Here is a 21,644-nt window from a genome sequence, read left to right on the forward strand (position 1 = left end):
CTCTATTTCTGTGGATATCTCTTCCTCCCTCACACCTCCATGGCACAAGCAAAGCTAATATTGTGGCCCTCATTTTTCTTTCTTTGTCTTTCTGTCCGTTTCAAACAACAGGAACATTTTTGGGTTTCCACCTGTGTACCAGCCTGGTTCTTTCCTGCTCCTGTTTACCACAGAGCTCACTGGTAACCTGTTTGTTTCCTCTTCAGAATGGACACAGATCATCACCAAATACCTGTCAGAGCAGCTGCAGAAGATTGCAGAGTTCTACAGGCAGCTCCCAGGACAAGGCTGTGGTTCACCATCAGGACCAATGCCCCAAGAGGTGGAACAGGCTCTGAAGCAGTGGGATTACAATGAGAAATTGGCTATGTTCATGTTCCAGGTGAGGGACCTGGAGGGCTGCTGGGTGGGTGTGTAGCAGGGGAGGGCTCAGGAGTGGATGTCAGGTGATTTGTTTCTGCAGAATATTCTCTTTCTGTGAATAGACCATTAGGACTAAATGCAGTTTTGAGCTCAATATTAGAACAAGGATACTACAGAACTGTGTGAACTTGCAGAGCTTTTTCCACTGTTGGAAAGCAAGCTGCTGCTGTTCTGCCTTACCTTAGTGAATGTTACTTCAGCTTGTGTTCATGTGCTCTGCTTTTATCCGTGTGCAGGATGGAATGCTGGACCGGCATGAATTCCTGACGTGGGTCCTTGAATGTTTTGAGAAGATACGGTCAGGAGAGGATGAATTTCTGAAAATGCTCCTACCTTTGCTGCTGAGGGTGAGAAATATGAGCCCAGTTTGCTTTAGAAGAGTGCTGACTTCTGCTGTTGTCAATCCCCTTCTGTTTGCATAAGGGGATGATGAGCTATTTTGCACCAAGAACACCAGGGAGTGTCCCCGTGAGCATCCTTCTTAGCTCATGCAGGGATATCTTTTTAGTCCTGTTGTCTTCTGTTTTTTCTCTCCTTTACCCTGTTTCTCTGCACTGGATTTGGTAATCTCTGCCCCCATGTCACAGCTGTGATAGTTGTACTCATGCACCAGTACATGGAAGGTGCTTTTCTTTGTTTCTTTGGCAACAGATTCTGGGCAAACCTTTGAAGCCCTGGGAAGGCTGGGTGTGGGTACATTTTTATACATGAAGTCACTGCCATAGAGCATTTCAAGGGTTTTTCTGATGCCTAGTAGCCAGTGGGTGATCCATGATGCTAAGGAGCTCTGTAAAAAGGCACTGCCTCTTCAAGGCAGTGCCCACACGGTGCAGTACTTTGGGAATGTCAAGGGTTTCTCCTGTACTGCTTGTGACAAGGCTGTTTTCCCCTCTCCCTGTGTTCCCTGCAGTACTCGGGGGAGTTTGTGCAGTCTGCCTACCTGTCCAGACGTCTGGCCTACTTCTGCACCCGCAGGCTGGCTATGCAGCTGGATGGTGCTGGTGGGCACCCACCACACATCCTGTCTGCCCAGACAGGGAATGCGCTTCCTGCAACTCCCACCCCTCAGCCAGCTGCAGGGAATCCTCCTCCCAGCCCTTTCAGCGACTTGCTGCTGTGCCCCCAGCACCGGCCAGTGGTGTATGGGCTGAGCTGCATCCTCCAGGTAGGTTTAAGTAATGGTGATTGTGGGGTCAACAGGGACAATTTACATTGTGTGCCATCACAGAAAAATCATTACAGTCTGAGTCAGCAGCTTCCCGAGTACAGAAATATCAAACCATGATTGTCGTGGCTGATGTGTTTAAAAGAGCTTTTGTGCCAGACATCAGTGCTGTAGCAGTGCCCTTGAGTGACTTGCATAAGAAAAATGGGTTGGAATAGAACCTTTTGCTCTACTCACAGGTGCCTCTCATGGCTGGAAGGCTTTACAAAAGAAGGGATGAGAAAGAGGCTTATTTCATCTTGAGTATGTCAATAGCAGGTTGTTGTTTAGGAAAGGAAATGATGCCAGAAATGAAAGTGCTTTGTAATTTTGTCAACTCTTAAAAGCAAACATCCCCTCATCAGAAAAAAAGTTCCCACAGAACAAAAAAAAAAAACCCCACAACCAAACAATCAGCACACACAAAAAAAAAGCCCCTCCCACTTTATGGAAGAATTTAATGGTTTAGGAGTAGCAGCAGGCTGTGAAAAGGAACTGCTCTCAATTCATAATCTTTTATACTTGTGATCAATTAAACCTTACATTGCAATGAAAGGGCAAGGTTGCCAAAGCCTTATTGGTAGGTTTTTGAAGGGCAGGTGCTTTTGTGACACTGTGGGATTCAGTCCTTACTGTCCTTGTGTCAGAAAGAGATAGATGAGTTCTGTTCAGTGTGTGTATTCATTCATGACTGTTTTTCTCCTTCAAGAGGAGAGTGACTAGGTCAGGTGGGTCCATGCAGAAGGAGTGGAGTTGGTTTCTTCCAGGGGAGAAAAGAAGCTCGTTAAAGCAGAGGAGGTCCCAGAGAGTGCAGGATGGAGCAGGAGTTGGAGAGGAAGAGAGCACAAAGCTTGGGAACCTGCTGCTCAAGAGAGAAACTTGAGATAAAGGAGCCCTGACAGGATCAAGAAGCAGCCAGCCAGCTCTCAAACAGGGTAGAAAGAAAATTCCTATAGTACGGTTGGCTAGAAGTAAGGATTTTTCTGCAAGGATTAGAGAGCAGTGTGGGTTTATAAATAACCCCTTTGCATTCCTTTTAAGTCTGTCTGGGTCACTTTCTGTTAAAGAAGTTGAGAGGGTTCTTTTTTCTCTTTTCTATGTGATAAAACATGTCTTTTTAATATAAAAATCCTCTATTTGGGGAGCTTACTTTAGGGGAATATCTGAGCATATATACCTCAAAAGTTTGACTGATTTGGGTTTGAACACAACCTGCTTAAAAAATTGACACTAGTTAATGATGATCTGATCTTTAGTAAGTGTCAGAAGAGCTCTTCTGATAGATCTACAGATATTCTGATCTGCAGATGGTAGATAAGGCTAAGGCAGAATAAGATCCAATGGTTGAAAGTTTGAGCTGGGTGAAGTCAGGCTGGAAAGAGATGCGTTTCTAACACTGTGTATAATTGACCTCTGCTCAGATCATCTCAAGATATGGCAGATTCTTTGGTTTGAGTGTTTGAAACAGCCTTGGTTGTCTGTCTTTAATGTCTGGCTCCTTGTGAGCCAGAAGCTGTAGGGGAGTATTGTAGGAATGGTTCAGTGAAGTTTTGTCTGTATTTATGTAAGTGTATGAGATCATAAAAGAATGAGAATGCATATAACATGGTATTGTTATTTTAATAATCCCTATAATCACACTTGTGATTATTAAACAGTATGGTATAATTAGTTTGGGTCTGTTACCTCATTTTTCTTCTCATTCTTTACTCTTTTTGAGGGCTGTAAGTCCCTCATGTAAATGCTGCTCCTGGACTATGAGGGTTAGATTGTGCATTGACTGTGTGAGTTGTAGAAAATAAGTTCTGTTTGGAAGCAGTGGAGAGCTCTGCAGCAGCATGTTGCTGCTTTTGGATAATGTGGAACTCTGGTCTTGGCTTCCTAAGCATCACTAGGGCAAGAAACTCAGTGCAGCAAAAAATTCTAGTTTACTCCTTTCTACTCTAGTATAGTCCAAAGACTCTTTCAGAGCTCAGAACAAAAAAAACCCCGCCCAAATAGTAAATATTTTGTATACAGGATGATGAATGCCTGGGCAATAGGGTAAAGTAGTGGTTAGTTCTGTAGAAAGTTGTGTAACTTAATTGTTTTGACCTTGATTTGCTCAATGATACTTACCTTTCTGTCTGTTGCAGAGTATAATTCTGTGTTGCCCGAGTGCCCTTGTGTGGCATTACTCCTTGACTGACAGCAGGATAAAAACTGGCTCTCCACTGGACCACTTGCCTATAGCCCCATCCAACTTGCCCATGCCAGGAGGGAATTCAGCCTTTACACAGCAGGTGAGCAGCCTTCAGCAAAGGGAGCTCTTGTGGTCTCTGATAATAGCTGTGTCTTAGCTCTTTCAGAATTTTCTTTTCATGCTGTGTGATAAGCAGAGCTGGAGGTGCTGTCTCACTCCCCAGGAATTAACTGCTCCCATTGTGCTATAAGCAAGACAGTGATGTCCTTGGAAGATGGGCAAAATCTAACCTTAAGTAGAGTTACTGTCATGCTCTCTGTTTTCTGATAATTTTGTTCACAGGACTTCTAAGGCATCCTTAGGTTTGTTTACACAAGTCCATTGCTTTTAGGTCCGGGCAAAGCTGCGTGAGATCGAGCAGCAGATAAAGGAACGTGGCCAGGCTGTGGAGGTTCGCTGGTCGTTTGACAAGTGCCAGGAAACCACAGCAGGTAACTTGCTGTAGGATAAAGTTTCTCTTCCCCTGCTCCATGTGTTACCCTGACAAACTTACAATCTGGCTGTTCTCTTTGATTTTTCTTCTTTGCTACTGTTTGTGTTTACTGTCGAGGGGGAGGGGGAGAAAGAAATGGCTCTTTTTTTTTTTCCAGGGCAAAATCTTACATGGGTCTGTTTCTTCAGGTATAGGGGGAATTTCTGTTACTGGAAGCTAGAAATGTGTACCAGAGAACTGTAGTCTTGTACACATGCTATATCCCAATGTTTTCCCCTAAAATCTGCAGCTGGCTGCAGTGAGTCAGGATGCTAAAATAGGTGAACCCTTGCCTGGCTGGTTCAGCTTTCCTTGGGCAATGAGCTCACAGAAACTTCTGATAGAACCACAGAATGGCCTGGGTTAGAAAAGACCTTAAAGATCATCTAGTCCCAACCCCACTGCTATGGGCAGGGACACCTTCCACCAGACCAGGTTGCTCAGGACCCCAACCTGCCTTGACCACTTCCAGGGATGGGGCATCCAGGATTCCTCTGAGCAACCTGTACCAGCGTTTCACCACCCTCACAGTAAAGAATTTCTTCCTAATGTCTAGTCTGAATCTGTCCTCTTTCAGTTTAAAGCCATTCCCCCATATCCTCTCACTACGTGCCCTTATAAAAAGTCTCTTTGCAGCTTTCTTGTAGGACCCTCTCAGCAGGTACTGAAAGGCCATGATAAGGTCACCCCAGAACCTTCTCTTCTCCAGGCTGATCAGTCCCAAATGTCTCAGCCTTTCCTCATAGCAGAGGTGCTCCATCCCTCTAAACATCTGCATGGCCTCCTCTGGACTCACTCCAACAGGTCCATGTCCTTCCTGTGCTGGGGACCCCAGAGCTGGAGGCAGCTCTGCAGGTGGGACCTCACCAGAGTGGAGGAGGCACAGAGTCACCTCCCTGGACCTGCTGGTCATGCTTCTTTTTGGGCAGCCCAGGGTACAGTTGGTTCCCTGGGCTGTGAGCTCATGTTGCCAGCTCATGTCCAGCCTCTCATCCACCAGCACCCCCAAATCCTTCTTGGCAGGGCTGCTCTTGATCTGTTCACCCCTCATCCTGTACTGATACTGGGGGTTGCCCCAACCCAGGTGCAGCACCTTGAACTTGGCCTTGTTGAACCTCATGAGGTTCCCATGGGCCACTGCTCAAGCTTGTCCAGGTCCCTCTGGATGGCATCCCATCCTTCAGGAGTGTCAACCAAACCACTCAGCTCAGTGTCATCTGCAAACCTGCTGAGGGTGCACTTGATCTTTGTCTCCATTACCACTCGTCACTGGTGTCCATTGGGACTCTCAGCCTTTGACCACTACACTCTGGATGTGACTGTCCAACCAATTCCTCATGCACTGAACAGCCCAGCATGCCTGGTGCTGTGTAGGCCATCCCATTGCCAAAAAGACCAGCATTTTGGTGGTGACACGAACCACAGAGCCGTGTGTTAATAGACTGGGCCCATCTGTTTCTTCCAGTGTCATTGCCTGCAACTGGAAGAGTAGAAGAGAAAATAACCTGTGTTCCAGAATGGCTTATTAATTGTCCCAAGGCCCTGAAGTTCATTTTGATCACCCTTGGATTACACACTGCGACTTTATCTCCCCCTGTGTGGGACACCAGTAATGGGTATTAGTCTGAGGGATATACCAGGCTGGGATATACCAGGCTGGACATCATACTAGCTATGATGTCCCCAACCTGGGCCCCAGGGAGTCAGCAGTCTTCCCTTAGAGAAGGGTCCATCTGCCTTCTGGATGAAGGGTCCAAACTTTCTGTTCCCCTTAGAAGAGAGTTACCTGTAACTACAACTCATCTTTTCTTCCTCATGGAACTGGTCTTGATATGAGGCGTAGGACTTTCTGACCTTGGAAACACATCTGGTATTGCTCTACAGTCTGTTGTACCAGGTGCCAAATATGCATTTCTCTTCTCTGTTCTCTTCTAGGTTTCACTATTGGCCGTGTCTTGCACACTTTAGAAGTTCTGGACAGTCACAGCTTTGAAAGATCTGACTTCAGCAACTCTTTGGATTCCTTGTATAACAGGATATTTGGGCTGGGTCCAACTAAAGACAGTCATGAGGTGCCCTGGGACTTTGCTGCTGGGCCCTGGTCTTGGACGTGGCTATGTTCTTGTTTATATCCCACTGTTACTGTCCTGTGTCTGCAGAGAGCTGACTAGGTAGTGGCCTTTGGCCAAGAGATGTGATCTCCATTGAAAAGGATTTCATGCAGCCTTGTTAGGGAGGTACTAAAGTGAGAGGGGGGGGTCTGTGCTCTAGAAAGTCTACACTAACAAATATGTGTAAGCTTGGGAGAATTCACACAGCTAAGAAGAGTCTCCTGATGAAAGACATCAGATTGATGATAAAGACTTGTTATGTGTCTGAGAGGAGTGAACTTGTCAAACTCTGGGCTGGCTGCTGCTTCCTGGAAGTCTGGGAGCTCACAGTTCAGGTTCCTCTTAGCCTGGGAGGTGACGTATTTATGATGTGTAGGACAATAGTACAACCAGTAGTGTATTGGTTCCTGGAAGTGGACTGCAGCACTGGCTGTTTGCACACTTTGTATAATGCTGTCAAGAAGCTGTGTTTCACTCAGTGCTGTGATTAGCACTTCATAGATGTGCTGCTGGAAGAGAGATGATTCCTGAAGCAGAGTCAGTCTGGAGGTTTTTAGAGGCTATGGTTCACCTCATGTTGCAAAACGGAGTCAGAGGAGGAGGGCTCTAGCTTGACATCCATCCTTTCTGTTAGGAAGAGGGGAATGCAGCAATCTTTAGGTTGTGCTTTATTAGAAGTAGACTCCCTGTTCTATCTGCTCCCCCCTCCTGTTTGGCTCAGGTTCTCACTGCAGTGCTTATATGTCAACAGATCTCCCCGGACGACGATGCAGTGGTGGCCTTGCTGTGCGAGTGGGCTGTCAGCTACAAACGCTCTGGACGCCACAGGGCCATGGTGGTGGCCAAACTCCTGGAGAAGCGTCAGGCAGAGATAGAGGCTGAAGTAGGTCCTTACTCCTGGAAGACTCTCAGCTGTAGGGGAGAGCAGAGGTTACCTAACTGTGGTTACACGGAAAGGCAAAGGTTGATCACTACAATGCCTCTTGTCACTGGTGCTGTTAGTGATGGCATTTGCTCCATCTAACCCAGTGTAGGTCATAAATGAGCCTGTGGGATGGTGCATATCACATTTCTTGGATACATGTGAGGACAGCTGATTGCAGTGCAGAAGCACTGGCATACTTGGAGACACTGAAGTAGCTTACAGAAACTTGTGTGCTGGCTTTGCCTATAAGTGCAAGATAAAAAAATTCTCTATTTTTTTTGAGTTTATGGATAGGAAGTTTCTCCACTGTGTCAGCAGCTGGTACTTTTTTCTGTTTCTGCAGAGATGTGGGGACTCCGAAGTCGTGGATGAGAAGGGCTCTATCTCCTCAGGCTCCCTCTCAGCAGCCAGTGCTCCTGTCTTTCAGGATGTCCTTATGCAGTTCCTTGACACTCAAGCTCCTATGCTAAGTATGTAATAAGAACTTGTGGTCTCACAGTTTCTAGCTTTCCCTCTCCTGCAAACTTTGAATCTGTGCGCTGTTTGCTTGTGTGTGGGTCTCGGGTGTATCTAAATTCTCTCTCTGGCTTCCTTGCAATCCAGAGCTTACCTTGGAAAGAGAGGAAAAGCAAATTGCAGGGCCAGATGACAGAAAGATAATGCAGAAGCACTTCTGTTAGCAGAGCACTGGCCAAGGATAGATGAGTATAGCTTAGTCAGGAATTACTTCAGGCTGAGAACTAGAGGGTGGTTTTTAAGCAGTGACAAAGATCTGGAATAACCTTTCAGGGGAAGTACTGCAAACAGATTAAGAGGAATAGGATGCAGCTCTGAATGATGCAGGCAACTGTTTGTACACCCAGGAATAGCACTTTTGAGGTTAAAGTCCTATGCCTCTGGGCTGTGACACTGGAGAGCGTTTGACTTAATTGCTAATTTTTGAAACTGGGTTTTCTGATTTTAGTCCCTACTGTAACCTCAGAATTGTGTACCAGTCACTGTGTTGAGATATTGGGAAACACTTTCCCACACCTTAGATTAGGTTACTGGTGTTGTTGCTCAGTGTTGCAGAAGAGCTCTGATAGCCCTGGCTGTGTTGTCTTTTTCAGCTGATCCTGGGAAGGAAAACGAGAAGGTGGAGTTCTTTAACCTGGTGCTGCTGTTCTGTGAGCTAATCCGACACGATGTCTTCTCTCACAACATCTACATGTGCACACTCATCTCCCGGGGTGATCTTGCCATGGATGCTCACGGGCCTCGCCCGCCCTCACCCTTCGATGACCCTGCTGAGGAGCATGACAGGAAGGAGGGGGAGGGGAACAGTGGCATCAAGCTGGAGGTTAGAGCACCATGGCCCTCCTGTACACATCTCTCTGTTTTGCTTGCCCATTTTTACAAGCTTTACAACCTCCTTGCTATTACGTGCTGGAGGACGTACCAGTGACTCCTGCTCCTCCTTCCCCCAACCTGTTTCCTTAGCATTTCAGTTTAAGTGGCTGGAAAGAACCTCAGATTGTAAAGAGGTAGATAGGAAGATCTTGCATGGTTTGAAACAGCAGGATGTCATGAGGTGCTGTGTGAGACCTGTCCATGATGATTGCAGTGTATTAGGCTCCAACTTGCCAGGCACCATCGACCTGTTGGCATATTGCTGTCACTGTCCAACATGGGCATCGAGTGCTGTAGTCAACAAATACTTTCCTGTTCCCTGATGCATCACTGAGATGTAAAGCTGCTCTTTCTGTTCCCAGGACACAGGTCTTTCAGAGCCCATGGACATCGACCACAACCCCAGCATGCTCTTTGATGACATGGAAAAAACAGACTTTTCGGTATGTTCCTGCTTTTTCTACCTGCTCAGTTAATAGGTCAGTATGTAGCATGTGCCTTGCATTTGTGGATCTCTCCTGTAGAGCCAGTGTGCTGGGAGTAGCTGGGCTGTATGGCAGTTGACACTGTAAAAGGTTCATATAACCTGTTTATGCAGAGTTCATCAGAGTAGAGTGAATCCCAGTCATTCTTGGAGTCTCTTAATGCTCAGGCCACTGCCAGCCCAATGTTTGGGCAGGGTAGGAAGTGGGCTGTTTGGAAGTGGGTGGGGAATGGATGATCACGATAGCACCAGGAGATTGGGAGTGGCCAGTTACTGTTACAGGGATTTTCTTGATCCTGGGACAAGATACTCTTCTGCTGTCACCATACTGTGTGGCCTTCAGTACTTCTTCAGGTTTACAGTTCTTCATAGTACTTGTGGGCATAGTTCATGGCAGCAGAACACTTTGAAGCACTTAGTAATAAAAATAACTTGTGGTGGTTGAGAAGTCCCCTAGTCCCTACATTTATCCACCCATTTCTGGCCTTTCAAGGTACATATTAGGCAAGTGTGATGTGCAGAGCTAGATGGCTTTCCCAGGATCCTCACTTCTTTTGTGGAAGTGGTTGTTCCCAAAATTTTAAGCCATGGTTATTTATTTCCTATAGTTTTTAACTCAATGTGCAACATGGACCAGGAACAGAAATGGGAATAGTCTCTTAGCACATTACCTTGGTCATTGCCCTAAGAACTGGATGTTTCTCCAACCCTCCCTCCCTCTTCTCACTCCTTTCTAGGCCTCAGCAGAGGTACCTTCCTTCAGCAATCTTTACTGTTGCATGACCTTTTCTTATGTCTTCCTAGATGTTTTCTCCACCAATGCATTGTGAATCTAAAGCCAGCCCTTCCCCTGAAAAACCAGATCCTGAAAAGGAAGCAAAGCCTCTGTTGAAGGATAAGTCTGTGGAAGGAATGCTTGCATCCCTGTACGACCAGCCTCGGCACATCCAGTACGCAACACACTTTCCTATTCCTCAGGTATGAGACCTGCCTGTAAGTGCTCCCCTTGTGCTCTTGTGAGGCTGTGGTTCCCTGCTTTGAGTGGGTAAGGACCAGTCGTGCTTTTCTGGATATCTTCTTGCTTACTCCCAGAGAAGCTGCTGAGATAAAGCTTTCCTTTTCCTTAGAGAGATCCAGATGTGAAAGAAGATTAAGGCATTTGGACTCGTAGTTGCTAATGCAGTTGTCTCTTTTGGTTCCCCAGGAGGAGTCGTGCAGTCATGAGTGTAACCAAAGGCTGGTAGTTCTTTTTGGGGTTGGAAAACAACGGGACGATGCTCGGCACACCATCAAGAAAATAACCAAAGACATTCTAAAAGTCTTAAACAGGAAGAGTACTGCAGAGACAGGTTAGTAGAGAGACACTCCTTTCTGAAGTAGGGACATCTTTCTATTTGGCTGGCTCCCTTGTCTGGAGTCTCACAGTGAAAGGATTTTATGTAATCTGCAGTGTGTGGTAAGAGGTATTAGCGAATGAGAGTCTGAAATGGTGCTCTGTTTTCAAACATAGACTAGCAAGTCAGACAGTCAGTTTCCTGCTGACAATATCTGTTTAATTGAACTTTTCTTCAGAAGAGAATTGAGTCATGCAAGGTTCAGAACGAGACCCTGGCCAAAACTTTGACTTCTCAGATTTCTTCTATATTTTCTTGCATTTAGGTCTTTGCACAAGAAGCAAAAAATACTTTGCCTATGGATATTTGACAAAGACTTGGTTAAATGTGTCATACCATTATGCTTCAGGCACATGCTAGATCCACAGGATAGGAAATTTGAATAGCTGTGTCAAAACCAATAGAAAGCCTCTGATGTCCATCAGCTGATAATCTGGCTACAATTTTTCTTTCTTAGTCTGATGCCTGAAGGGCAATGTGAAATGTGGTAGAAAGATAATACTTTAAAAGGTGGAGTTCTCTGACAAACTTTGAGGCTGAACATCTCCAGTCCAGAATGCCTGTTCTCATCAGGGAATAGGTATATCTCTAAATCAAAACAGAAGGGTGCTCCAAGGAGTACCTTCATTTGGAATAGCCCTACTGTCATTCTGGAGGTTAGGAATTCCTTCCTCAGGAGTTTGTTTTGAACTCAGGTTGGTCCTTATCAAGGTCAGAGACTCAGCCTTTTGGCTATACTGCATGAAAGGAACTGGTCTTGCTGAGGGACTGGCAGGAGGCAATGGCTGATGTCTAGTCCTCTGGTGAGGAAGGTAGCCTAATACTGTTTTTTAATCCTCCCAACTTTGGTAGGTGGAGAGGAAGGCCAGAAGAGGAAAAAGAGCAAGCCAGAAGCATTCCCAACAGCTGAAGATATCTTTGCAAAGTTCCAGCACCTTTCTCACTTTGATCAGCACCAGGTCACATCTCAGGTATGAAAATCTCAAGACTGCTGTCTTTCTTGGGCCCTTTGTGTTACTGAGAGCAGCTTCCTGGAGGGGAAGAGGGAGGTGGGTCCACTGAGGGACTTCTGCAAGGGGACATAGTACTGAGTGTTGTCTTGCACTTGCAGGTATCTCGGAATGTCTTGGAACAGATCACCAGCTTTGCTTTGGGAATGTCCTACCACCTGCCTCTGGTGCAGCACGTGCAGTTCATATTTGACTTGATGGAGTATTCACTCAACATCAGTGGTCTTATCGACTTTGCCATCCAGGTAAGGGCAGTGTGCTCAGGTGCTTCCTGGGGAGGAATTCATCTCCCTGAAAGGCAGCAGATCTGTGCTGTGATAGTTGGCCTGCTCTGGGGGTCATTGGTGACCCTCTGACCTGTGTCATGAAGGTGGTCAGATTAGGTGGCCATTGTGATGCTTCTGGGCTGCAGCTGTTAGGAAGAGGTTGTTTGTGGCAGATAGTCTTACATGTTCTGTTCTGAGGATTATTCTTCCAGAGACTTTGGACTTTTCTCCAAAGGACTTGCATTTAGTCTCTGTCTCTGGTTGCAGCAGGGCCTTGTTCTGAGTGAGAAGGGGATTGTCTGTTTTTGGCACCTTGCCTACCTTGCTCCCCTGGAAAGATTCTTGGCACATGGCAGCTCAAGCTGCCTTCTGGATTCTGCTAAAATCCTGTTGCTGTTTCTGCAGCCTGTACCAGGTGTCTCTTGAAGCCTTGCTGATGGAATTGGGGCTGTTAGGCTGAAAAGGATAGCCAAGTGAGATTTATGCAGGATAGAACTACCAAACAAGCTGCTTGATACTACCTGTGGCCATATCCCAATCACCCTCTGACACCCAAACCCTGACAGCCCTTTATACTGCCTGAGGCATTGTGCCTAAGTGTGGGGCTGCCAACTGTTCTCTAGGCAGAAAGTGCCTGGCATCCCTTTCCTGGCAGGTCCTACAGGCTGTGGGTTTGGTGTGCCTCCTCCCTTTCTGACCATACCTTACCCCTGTGGCTGTTGAAGGGTTTTTCTGTCATTGGGTGCAGTTGCTGAATGAACTGAGCGTGGTGGAGGCAGAACTGCTGTTGAAATCCTCCGACCTTGTTGGCAGCTATACCACCAGCCTGTGCCTGTGCATCGTGGCTGTGCTGAGGCACTACCACTCCTGCCTTATCTTGAACCAGGACCAGATGGCTCAGGTCTTCGAAGGGTAAGGGTGTCTTCCCCTTGCTGTGTGTAAGGAAGCAGTCTATATTCTGGGGCTTTGTAAGGGGCAGGTACCTACCTGTGTCATTCCTAAGAGGTGGCAACTTTTTGTGCCTGAGGATTCAGCTCACTTCTTTTTTTTGCTTCTGTACAGTCTGTGTGGGGTGGTGAAACACGGCATGAACCGCTCGGATGGCTCCTCAGCAGAGCGCTGTATCCTGGCCTATCTCTACGACCTGTATACCTCCTGCAGCCACCTCAAAAGTAAATTTGGGGAGCTCTTTAGGTGAGTCTGAAGCAGCTGAGATCCAATGGGTCCTGCCCAGTATAGCACCTTGGCTTAACCTTTCGTTGTGATTTTGTTTGATGGGATTGTCCCTGAGATACTCCCTTTGGTGAACTAAGGTCTTGTGAGTAGTGGCCTGTTTGACAGGCAGCAATGACTTAGTGGGTGATCTTGACTCTTAGATCATCAGGTCTGTTTTGGTAAATTGTCTTCAGTAGCCCTCTGCACCTCCACAGGTCTCTACTTACCCCACCCCTAGAGGGTAGACGGAGAGAGTTCTGTTCCTACCAAACTGATGACATCCTAAAGGTTGTTCTCTGCTTCTTAGTAATCCTACCATTTGGATAAAGAACCTTGGAGCTATAACAGATAATCCAAAATGTCATTATAGTGTACAGTAGCAATCAACAAATTAAATGCTATGTATTCTTTGAAAAGGAGTGGAGAACAGATCAGAGAACACCATTTGGGCCACCATTTAAGTCATGACACAACTGTGCCTTGTGATTTGAGGCAACAAATTTCGAAAAGCGTGTAGTGGACTTGGGCCCAAAAGAGAGTGAGTGGATAGATTATCAGACATTTGGAATTACTCACTTATGAGGAAGTGAATCTCCTCCCCACAGAAGAGGAGTACGGAGAGGGAATGATAGAAACTCTGTAAAGTTCTGGTTGATATGGAAAATAAACTGAATGTTCAGTATGTCCTGCAATACAAACACAAAAGAGGAATGAACAGAAAATAACAAACCAGAGAGTCTTTGCTGGTACACAGAGATTGTGAATTTCAACATGTTCTTGCCCAGGGAGGGTTTGTCTTTGCTTACCCGAGTTCAGTGGCAGCACAGTTTTTTGTGTCCCTAATCTCTTTTCTGTCCTGGTTAGTGACTTCTGCTCCAAGGTGAAGAACACAATCTATTGCAATGTTGAGCCATCTGACTCCAACATGCTGTGGGAACCAGAGTTCATGATTGACACTATTGAAAATCCGTCTGCACATAACTTTACCTACACCAACCTGGGCAAGAGCCTCAATGAAAACCCAGCCAACCGCTACAGTTTCGTCTGTAATGCACTTATGCACGTGTGTGTGGGACACCACGACCCAGACAGGTGAGAGGCAGAACTTTCAAGGTTCTACTGAGACAGTAAAATCTTTAGGTGAGAGTAAGAAAACCAGTAGCCATTTCTTGGCTGTCTTGGGGTGTGAAGGAGGATGAAGACTGGGGTCCCTTAAAGAATGGCTGACCTGATGGCATGCATGAGTAGCAAAGCTGACCCTCTGCTTTTTTCATTATTTATTTAACAGGGTGAACGACATTGCTATCCTGTGTGCTGAGCTAACTGGCTACTGCAAGTCTCTAAGTGCCGAGTGGCTGGGTGTGCTCAAAGCTTTGTGCTGTTCCTCCAATAATGGGACCTGTGGCTTCAATGATCTCCTCTGCAATGTTGATGCAAGTGCAAACATTCAAAAGGGGAAAAGGAATTGAAGCAGGAGTGGAGGGATCCCTTGGGAGAAGGCAAAAATAAACAAGGGATGGAGGCTTTGTCTTCTGAGGGCAGGGAAAAGGCTTTGAATACCAGGGGCTGCCTTTGGTGTTTGTTGCAGCCTGGGCTGATCCTGGACACTGACCAGGGGTTATGGGCCCCTCTGCCCCCCAGCTCCTAGGCAAACTGAAGAATTGCTGACAGAGGGAATGAGGTAGAGGCTGTTGTGATCACTGGCTGATCTCCTCTCTTCCAGGTCAGTGACTTGTCTTTCCACGATTCCTTGGCCACCTTTGTTGCCATTCTCATAGCCCGGCAGTGCTTGCTGCTGGAGGACCTGATCCGCTGTGCTGCTATCCCCTCCCTCCTCAATGCTGGTAAGTGCATCCCTGCACAAAGCTGGCTTAGTCTCAGTTCTGACCCACAGGCCAATTCTTAATGGATACTCAGTGAACCTCATAGTTGTGAAACATGCCTCCAAGTTGTAAAACATACTTCTTTTATACTTCGGAATTGAATGTGATGCTTTAGAGAGTTTCTGGCCTTTTTATTTCAGTCAAAAACTGGTTGTGCTAAGGTTTTTCGGGGCCTTGCTCTCTAGAGTTTGTGTGGAAGCTGAAATAAGCATGGGGAGATGTTACCAGCTGCGCTGTGTGACTGGTATACTCAACTCTGAACTCCAGCAGTACATCTCCCAGTGATGGTACAGTTCAGCCTAGCATTTTGGCTAGAGCAGCCAGCTGACCAGTTGGGCCTACAGCACCTGGGTCACTGCCTTTGCTCTGCCACCAACCTGCCCAACTTTACTCTGGGGATTGCAGCTTCCAGACTCTTGACAGGGTGAAGTTGGAGCAAGCAGAATGCAGTGCATGTCACTGGGGATAATACTGATGGATTTGCTCACTTCCATGTTAATTGCTACACATGCTCCATATTTGTAAATACAATAAGGCTACTGGAGCTTCTCAACTGGCTGCTCCAGGACAGTGCACTGTGAATAGTTTTTGGACTGAGAGTCGGCTGTCCTGGTGCTTAAAAAATCTCTGTTGGCTGTTTTCTTTACATAGCCTGCAGTGAACAGGACTCAGAACCAGGAGCACGTCTGACCTGCCGGATTTTACTCCATCTGTTTAAGACTCCGCAGCTGAACCCGTGCCAGCAAGACGGCAGTAAGTGAATGAACGTGGAGCCTTTATTGTGAAAGTACTGAGGCTCTTGCACCCCAAGAAGAAGGATACTAGACCTTATGATTAGAGATCATAACCTTCTTGCTTTGAATAAAGCAGGCAAAGCCTGATACACTGCTTTCTGCAGAGGACAAAGAACAGTATCCTTCCATTTATGTCATGCCATGGTAGCCAGGCACGCTGGGGAGAAGGCTCTTGGAGGCAGGAAACCAGCCAGTAGAGGTGGCCTTGCTGTCACTAAACCATTAGAGTAATGATCACTTCTTTTTTTATGTCTTGAGCTTTGTATAACCTCTTAACTTGGTGCCAGAAGCTGCTGTTTTACAGCACTCCCTTTTTGTCTGATGATGGAAGCAGTCCAGGAAGCTCTGTTCTTGGCTCTTCATCAGTATCCTGATAGCTCAGATTTCTAAATCCAACCTGTATTCTAGGTTTTAGGGTACTGTTGGAGCTTGGAGTTCACGACACAGGCACTGCACCCCATTTGGATTTCATGGTTCAGTTGTCACAGTGTGATTGGCACTATGCTTCACGAAACTTAATTAAATGGACCTCATGTTACAGTTAGGAAAGGGACTGGCCTTGAGATTCACTGAGCTGGATTTTATGGTACTTGCTGGCACATAGGCAGCTCTGGAGCCCGTGCCTTTCTCTCCTGCTGAGTATTGCCTTTCCTCTTTGTCCTCTTTGCAGACAAACCCACGGTGGGAATCCGCTCTTCCTGTGACCGTCACTTACTGGCAGCTTCCCAGAACCGTATTGTGGATGGAGCAGTCTTTGCAGTGCTGAAGGCTGTCTTTGTTCTGGGTGTGTACCTGTGTTAGCCTGAACCTGTAAGAATGTTTGTCAGGGGAGTGGGAGAAAGGCACTGTACTCTATGTGTTTGCTGTACTGAAGGCCAGAGGAGATCTGTTCCAGTGAATATGTGGCTTGTCTGTAGCCCTTTGGTTGAGCTTTGAACAGGCTTTGAATCCTTTGGCTGCAGAGAGATCACTGATCCCAGAGAGAGTTCACAAAAGCTCAGGGTGTTTTTTGAGTCAGGCTTTGTGGTTAGTGTTGTTTATTGAATGATATTTGTGTTTTTCTTTTAGGAGATGCAGAACTGAAAGGCTCTGGCTTTTCCCACCCTGGAGGTGTCGATGATCTCATGGATGATGAACTGGGCACCAGGAAGGCTGGTGGTCGAGTAGTAACTGTAGAAACAGCCAGCTTAGATATTTATGCCAAGTATGTACTAAGGAGTATATGTCAACAGGTGAGTCAGTCCCATCCCATGTTTGTCCTTATCCCTTCTGCAGGTGGATGTATCCTGCCTTTCTGCAGGTTGAGTTTGTCAGGTGTTTCTTTGAAAGATCAGTGAAGAACTTGTGATGTTTCTATCAGGTGACAGCTATGAGGATTGCTCACCTTTGTTAGCAGAATACAGAGAGGCAAGCAGTGGTCAAGAATTGCACTGTGCAGTGCCTGCACATCCCCTTTGCTTTGGCAACAGCACAGGCCTCATGTCCAAGGAGGGGAGTGCTGGGACTTGGATGCGAAGATCAGTAGAGAAAGATAATTTGTTGAAGTGATAAATGGTATCTTTCAGAATGCATCTTAAATGTGCTTGCAGCTAGGCTGTTAATGTATCCCTGGGCTTTGCATTGCCCTGTTTAGTTTATTAAAGAACAGCAACAAAAACCTTTTGCTTAGCCTAATCTGACAGCACCAGGATTTCTGTTCCTTTGTAGAAGACTGACAGTTGAGGAACTGAAACCTGGCTAATAAGGAGTGCAGAGTGGAGTGGATGTTACTATGCTGTATGAAAATGGATGTTGAAGGGTTTCCTTAGCCTTGGTTGGTAGTTTATTCTGTCAATGGGAAAGATGCAGTGTTACAATATGAAACCTGTATTTTGTATTACTAATATGCAAACCCAACACATTGGTGCTGTGTGTTGTCCTCATGCTATTGTTTATTAACTGGCTCCTTACATAGCAATGTTACCATTCTACCAAAGGAGATTTGGAGCCACCTATTTACAATCATAAATTCAACATACTTGTTGTTACTGAAACCCGACTGTAGCATTTACAAGAGATATTCCCTTGCTGGTTGCAGTCTACATAAGAAGGACTCAAAGCAGATAAAAGTGTGTGTATGTACAGCAGGGAGTAGCAGTGTCAGGTATCACTACTCATACCATTTGTTGGCTGCAATGGTTATGTAGGAGTGAGCATTCCAACAGACACCCATGAGTTACCACCAAATTGTGCCAGAGCTCCTACAGGGTTCCTGCAGCTGTAAAGGGCTGGTAAAATGATGTGTTAAATATTAGCATTTCCAGTGTGAGCAGTGGATACTGCAGAACTCTCACTATCAATTCTGAAATGTCTGTGGAATGCCTTAAATTATAGGTTGTCATTTCCCAATCTCAGATTCAGGTATATATTTTATAATAGACTTCTTTGTGAGGTGATTGGGAAAAGGAGCAGATTATAATTAATTTAAAGGTTTCTTCATAGATTCATAGATGGGTTTGAATTGGTAGAGACCTTAAAGGTCATCTAGTTCCAACCCCCTGCCATGAGCAGGGACACCTTCCACTAGACCAGGTTGCTCCAAGCCCCATCTAACATGGCTTTGAGCAAAGTAGAGGGGCAGAATCCCTTCCTTTGACCTGCTGCCCACACTGCTTTTGATGCAGCCCAGGATACAATTGGCTTTCTGGGCTGCCAGCTCACATACTGGCTCATGTCAAGCTTCTTGTTGACCAGCGCTCCCAAGTCCTTCTCAGGGCTGCTCTCAATCCATTCTCTGCGCAGCCTGTATTTGTTCTTGGGCTTGCCCTGACCCAAGTGTGGGACCTTGCACTTGACTGCCTTGAACTTCACTGAAGGGGAGAAATACAACAGGCACTGGAGAGGTCACCAAACTACATGTACTGGCAAAGTGGAAACTTCATCTGGGATGAAGCTGAAGATCTAAGCTGAAGATCTTGGTTCCACAAGGATTTCAGAGATTTAACCTTTCCAGTCTTTGTGCTTTAATGGTTAGAGTGCTGTCCACTGCTGAGAGGGACTTTCCAGCTTTCTAGGCTTAGAATCAGCACTTGTATGTGGTGAACTGGATCCTTATCTCTTCTCCAGTTGTCACTTTGCAGTGGAATAATTCTCTGATCAGGCTTGCTCTGCAGCTGCAGAAGTGCTTATGTAGCAGTCCTCTGTTGATTTTAATTTAATGAATTTGCCTAATTTTAAATATGAAAAAATTCTGCACTAACAAATGCTGCAAGTTAACTATAAATTGTGTGAGGAAGTACCTACCTCATGTTTGTTTTGGAAACTGCTGCCCTTATTACATACATTTAGGGAGCATCAACTGAAATTGAGTGGCTGACAGTAATAGTTTTCTGTCTCCCTTCTCATGATATGTGACTTTGTAAATGGCTTGCATCCAGTCAGTAGTTTTCCTTTCCAGACTTTGAGAAGTAAAGTAACTGGCATTTGCAAAGTATGGCAGTGTGTTTTCCATCATTATTTGAGAATTGAGGGGTGTACTTTTCCTTAAGACATGTTCTGGTTTAGCCTTTGCTGCAACCATGAATTACCTAATGTAGGACAGCTCCAGAGCTCTGCTGAGCAGCAAATAGACCAAACAATTTTAAGTGATCCCTTCTGATCTTTTTGAGTCCAAGTGGCAGTGTTGGTGGAGCCTGGACATGGCAGTGGCTGTGTACTGTTAAATCACACCAATATTTTATCAAAAGAAAGAGCAACTACTGTGTTTCACTACTGCTGACTTGTCAGAGTTGATGTTTCCTCTGTTCCGATTGCTGTGCTGTGCGTGACGCCTGCTGAATCAGGATAGTGCAGTTCATGAAGAGAAATGATTATCAGGCATAACTGCATACTAATAAGGCTTTTGTGATTTTGATGTGTTCCATGCATCTCTCTGAGACTGAAAGCAGGGGCGTTGGTTTGGAATCAGACATCAGTTTGACTGTGCTGACTCTGCCTTTGTCTTGCAGGAGTGGGTAGGAGAACGATGTCTCAAGTCCCTCTGTGAAGACAGCAATGACTTGCAGGATCCTGTCCTGAGCAGCACTCAGGCCCAGAGGCTGATGCAGCTGATTTGTTATCCACACCGACTGCTGGACAATGAGGAAGGAGAAAATCCTCAGCGGCAGAGGATTAAACGCATCTTACAGGTGCGGGCTCCTGACAGAATCTTAGAGTGTCCCAGTAATTGCCTGCTGTGGTGTTAGAGTGGGGTTGTCCAAAATGCAACCCTCTGAGAGGTCTGGCACTCCTTATGGTGGGAACTGAGGGTGTGGGTTGTCACAGTCTGAACTGAGATAAGGAATCACATGAAGTGTGTGTGTTTGTGTTGCAGAATTTGGACCAGTGGACCATGAGGCAGTCCTCTCTGGAGCTGCAGCTCATGATTAAACAGACAGCAAACAATGTGAGTTTCTGCTCAGAGGGGACCATACAGGGATGTGTGAAGTGGATACTTGAGAATTGGTGGGGAGGTGACCTGGCAGAAGTGGGAACTGGGAAAAAGTACACAATGAGAGAATCAGGCCTGTGAAAGCCAAGCTTGAGAGGGAAGCAATGAGACTGAGACCTGAAGAGCAGCAGCCATGGGGAAGTTGGCAAACTGGGTTTGTAGTGAGTTGTGTTGGAATGTACAAACCCTGTCAGTGGGTGCTCTCAGAGGAGAACTTGACTGTCTTTTCTTCCCTATCTCCAGGAGATGAACTCCTTGTTAGAAAATATAGCCAAGGCCACCATTGAGGTATTCCAGCAGTCAGCAGAGACCAGCTCTGCTAGCTGTACTGGTAATGGAGTCAACAGTATCAGTAGCTCAACAAGTGCTACACCTGCCAGCAACAAATCCAAACCCATCCTCAGGTAGGTGTAGAGCCAACGTGCAGCTCCCTCATAGATGAGTCTGAATTATAAGTTGGATTGCAAACTGCTTTTCTCTCCTGTGTTGTCACAGCTCCCTGGAGAGATCAGGAGTGTGGCTGGTGGCCCCTCTGATTGCCAAGCTTCCAACATCAGTGCAGGGCCATGTGCTGAAAGCTGCTGGAGAAGAACTAGAGAAAGGACAACATTTGGGGTCATCGTCCCGCAAGGAGCGGGACCGACAGAAGCAGAAGAGGTGAGTCCAGGGAAGAGGGCAGGCAGTGTTTGCTGTGCTGATCCCCCAGCCTGGCAGTATACCTCCTTCTCTGTTCCCTCTGCAGTATGTCCCTCCTGAGCCAGCAGCCCTTTCTGTCACTGGTGCTGACATGCTTGAAAGGACAGGATGAGCAGCGGGAAGGCCTCCTCACCTCTCTGTACAGTCAGGTCCAGCAGGTACCTGTCTTTCATCCCCTCACTTTCCTCAGGGGCTTGCCCCTCCAGCAGGCAGGCTATTGGACATGCCCTCAGGATGTTGTCTCTCTTGGAATAGGGAGCTTGAGCTGACCATTTCTGAGTCACTAGACAGTGAGCAGTACAAGCTGCTCTCCATAAGCTCCAGCATACAGCTTGTAAGATCTGTCCTCTCCTGTATTTCTTAGATTGTTACCAATTGGAGGGAAGATCAGTACCAAGACGACTGCAAAGCCAAGCAGCTGATGCATGAAGCCCTGAAACTGCGGCTGAATTTGGTGAGCAGTTGCAGAAAAAGAACTTAACCATATGGGGTGAAGAGTTGTCTGCCTTTATCTTTTTTTTTTCTTGGAACATACACACGTTGGAGGGGCTATATATGTCCTGATGTAAGGAAGTAGGAGAGACACTTGTGCTGCTTCTAGGTCTTGAGCCCTGAGTGTGACAGGGTGCATGGATAAACTCCCTTGCTCTGTTTAATCAGGTTGAAAT

At 46.3% G+C, this 21,644-nt stretch overlaps 1 protein-coding gene across 6 annotated transcripts in view; it reads left to right on the forward strand.

Moving 5' to 3' along the window:
• Nucleotides 1-21,644, forward strand: part of MED12 (mediator complex subunit 12) — a 36,560-nt gene that overhangs the window by 4,495 nt on the left and 10,421 nt on the right. For 5 of the 6 annotated variants that reach the window (XM_027663242.1, XM_027663243.1, XM_027663246.1 and 2 more), the window contains exons 5-32: nucleotides 207-382; nucleotides 660-770; nucleotides 1,334-1,588; nucleotides 3,763-3,909; nucleotides 4,201-4,300; nucleotides 6,277-6,413; nucleotides 7,204-7,335; nucleotides 7,721-7,847; nucleotides 8,487-8,716; nucleotides 9,129-9,209; nucleotides 10,055-10,228; nucleotides 10,455-10,599; nucleotides 11,497-11,615; nucleotides 11,756-11,899; nucleotides 12,669-12,832; nucleotides 12,983-13,114; nucleotides 14,000-14,227; nucleotides 14,424-14,568; nucleotides 14,859-14,979; nucleotides 15,670-15,771; nucleotides 16,483-16,596; nucleotides 16,881-17,044; nucleotides 19,799-19,978; nucleotides 20,164-20,235; nucleotides 20,524-20,684; nucleotides 20,776-20,937; nucleotides 21,023-21,134; nucleotides 21,341-21,430. In XM_027663242.1, the coding sequence (XP_027519043.1) occupies nucleotides 207-382; nucleotides 660-770; nucleotides 1,334-1,588; nucleotides 3,763-3,909; nucleotides 4,201-4,300; nucleotides 6,277-6,413; nucleotides 7,204-7,335; nucleotides 7,721-7,847; nucleotides 8,487-8,716; nucleotides 9,129-9,209; nucleotides 10,055-10,228; nucleotides 10,455-10,599; nucleotides 11,497-11,615; nucleotides 11,756-11,899; nucleotides 12,669-12,832; nucleotides 12,983-13,114; nucleotides 14,000-14,227; nucleotides 14,424-14,568; nucleotides 14,859-14,979; nucleotides 15,670-15,771; nucleotides 16,483-16,596; nucleotides 16,881-17,044; nucleotides 19,799-19,978; nucleotides 20,164-20,235; nucleotides 20,524-20,684; nucleotides 20,776-20,937; nucleotides 21,023-21,134; nucleotides 21,341-21,430 (4,025 nt within the window). Of the gene's footprint in view, nucleotides 1-206; nucleotides 383-659; nucleotides 771-1,333; nucleotides 1,589-2,446; nucleotides 2,563-3,762; nucleotides 3,910-4,200; nucleotides 4,301-6,276; nucleotides 6,414-7,203; nucleotides 7,336-7,720; nucleotides 7,848-8,486; nucleotides 8,717-9,128; nucleotides 9,210-10,054; nucleotides 10,229-10,454; nucleotides 10,600-11,496; nucleotides 11,616-11,755; nucleotides 11,900-12,668; nucleotides 12,833-12,982; nucleotides 13,115-13,999; nucleotides 14,228-14,423; nucleotides 14,569-14,858; nucleotides 14,980-15,669; nucleotides 15,772-16,482; nucleotides 16,597-16,880; nucleotides 17,045-19,798; nucleotides 19,979-20,163; nucleotides 20,236-20,523; nucleotides 20,685-20,775; nucleotides 20,938-21,022; nucleotides 21,135-21,340; nucleotides 21,431-21,644 lie in introns of those variants that run through there. The other variant, XM_027663247.1, reaches the window with a different exon arrangement.

The sequence above is a fragment of the Corapipo altera genome, unplaced genomic scaffold, assembly GCF_003945725.1.
Source record: "Corapipo altera isolate COAL_440 unplaced genomic scaffold, ASM394572v1 107b, whole genome shotgun sequence".
NCBI classification, from domain to species: Eukaryota; Metazoa; Chordata; class Aves; order Passeriformes; family Pipridae; genus Corapipo; species Corapipo altera.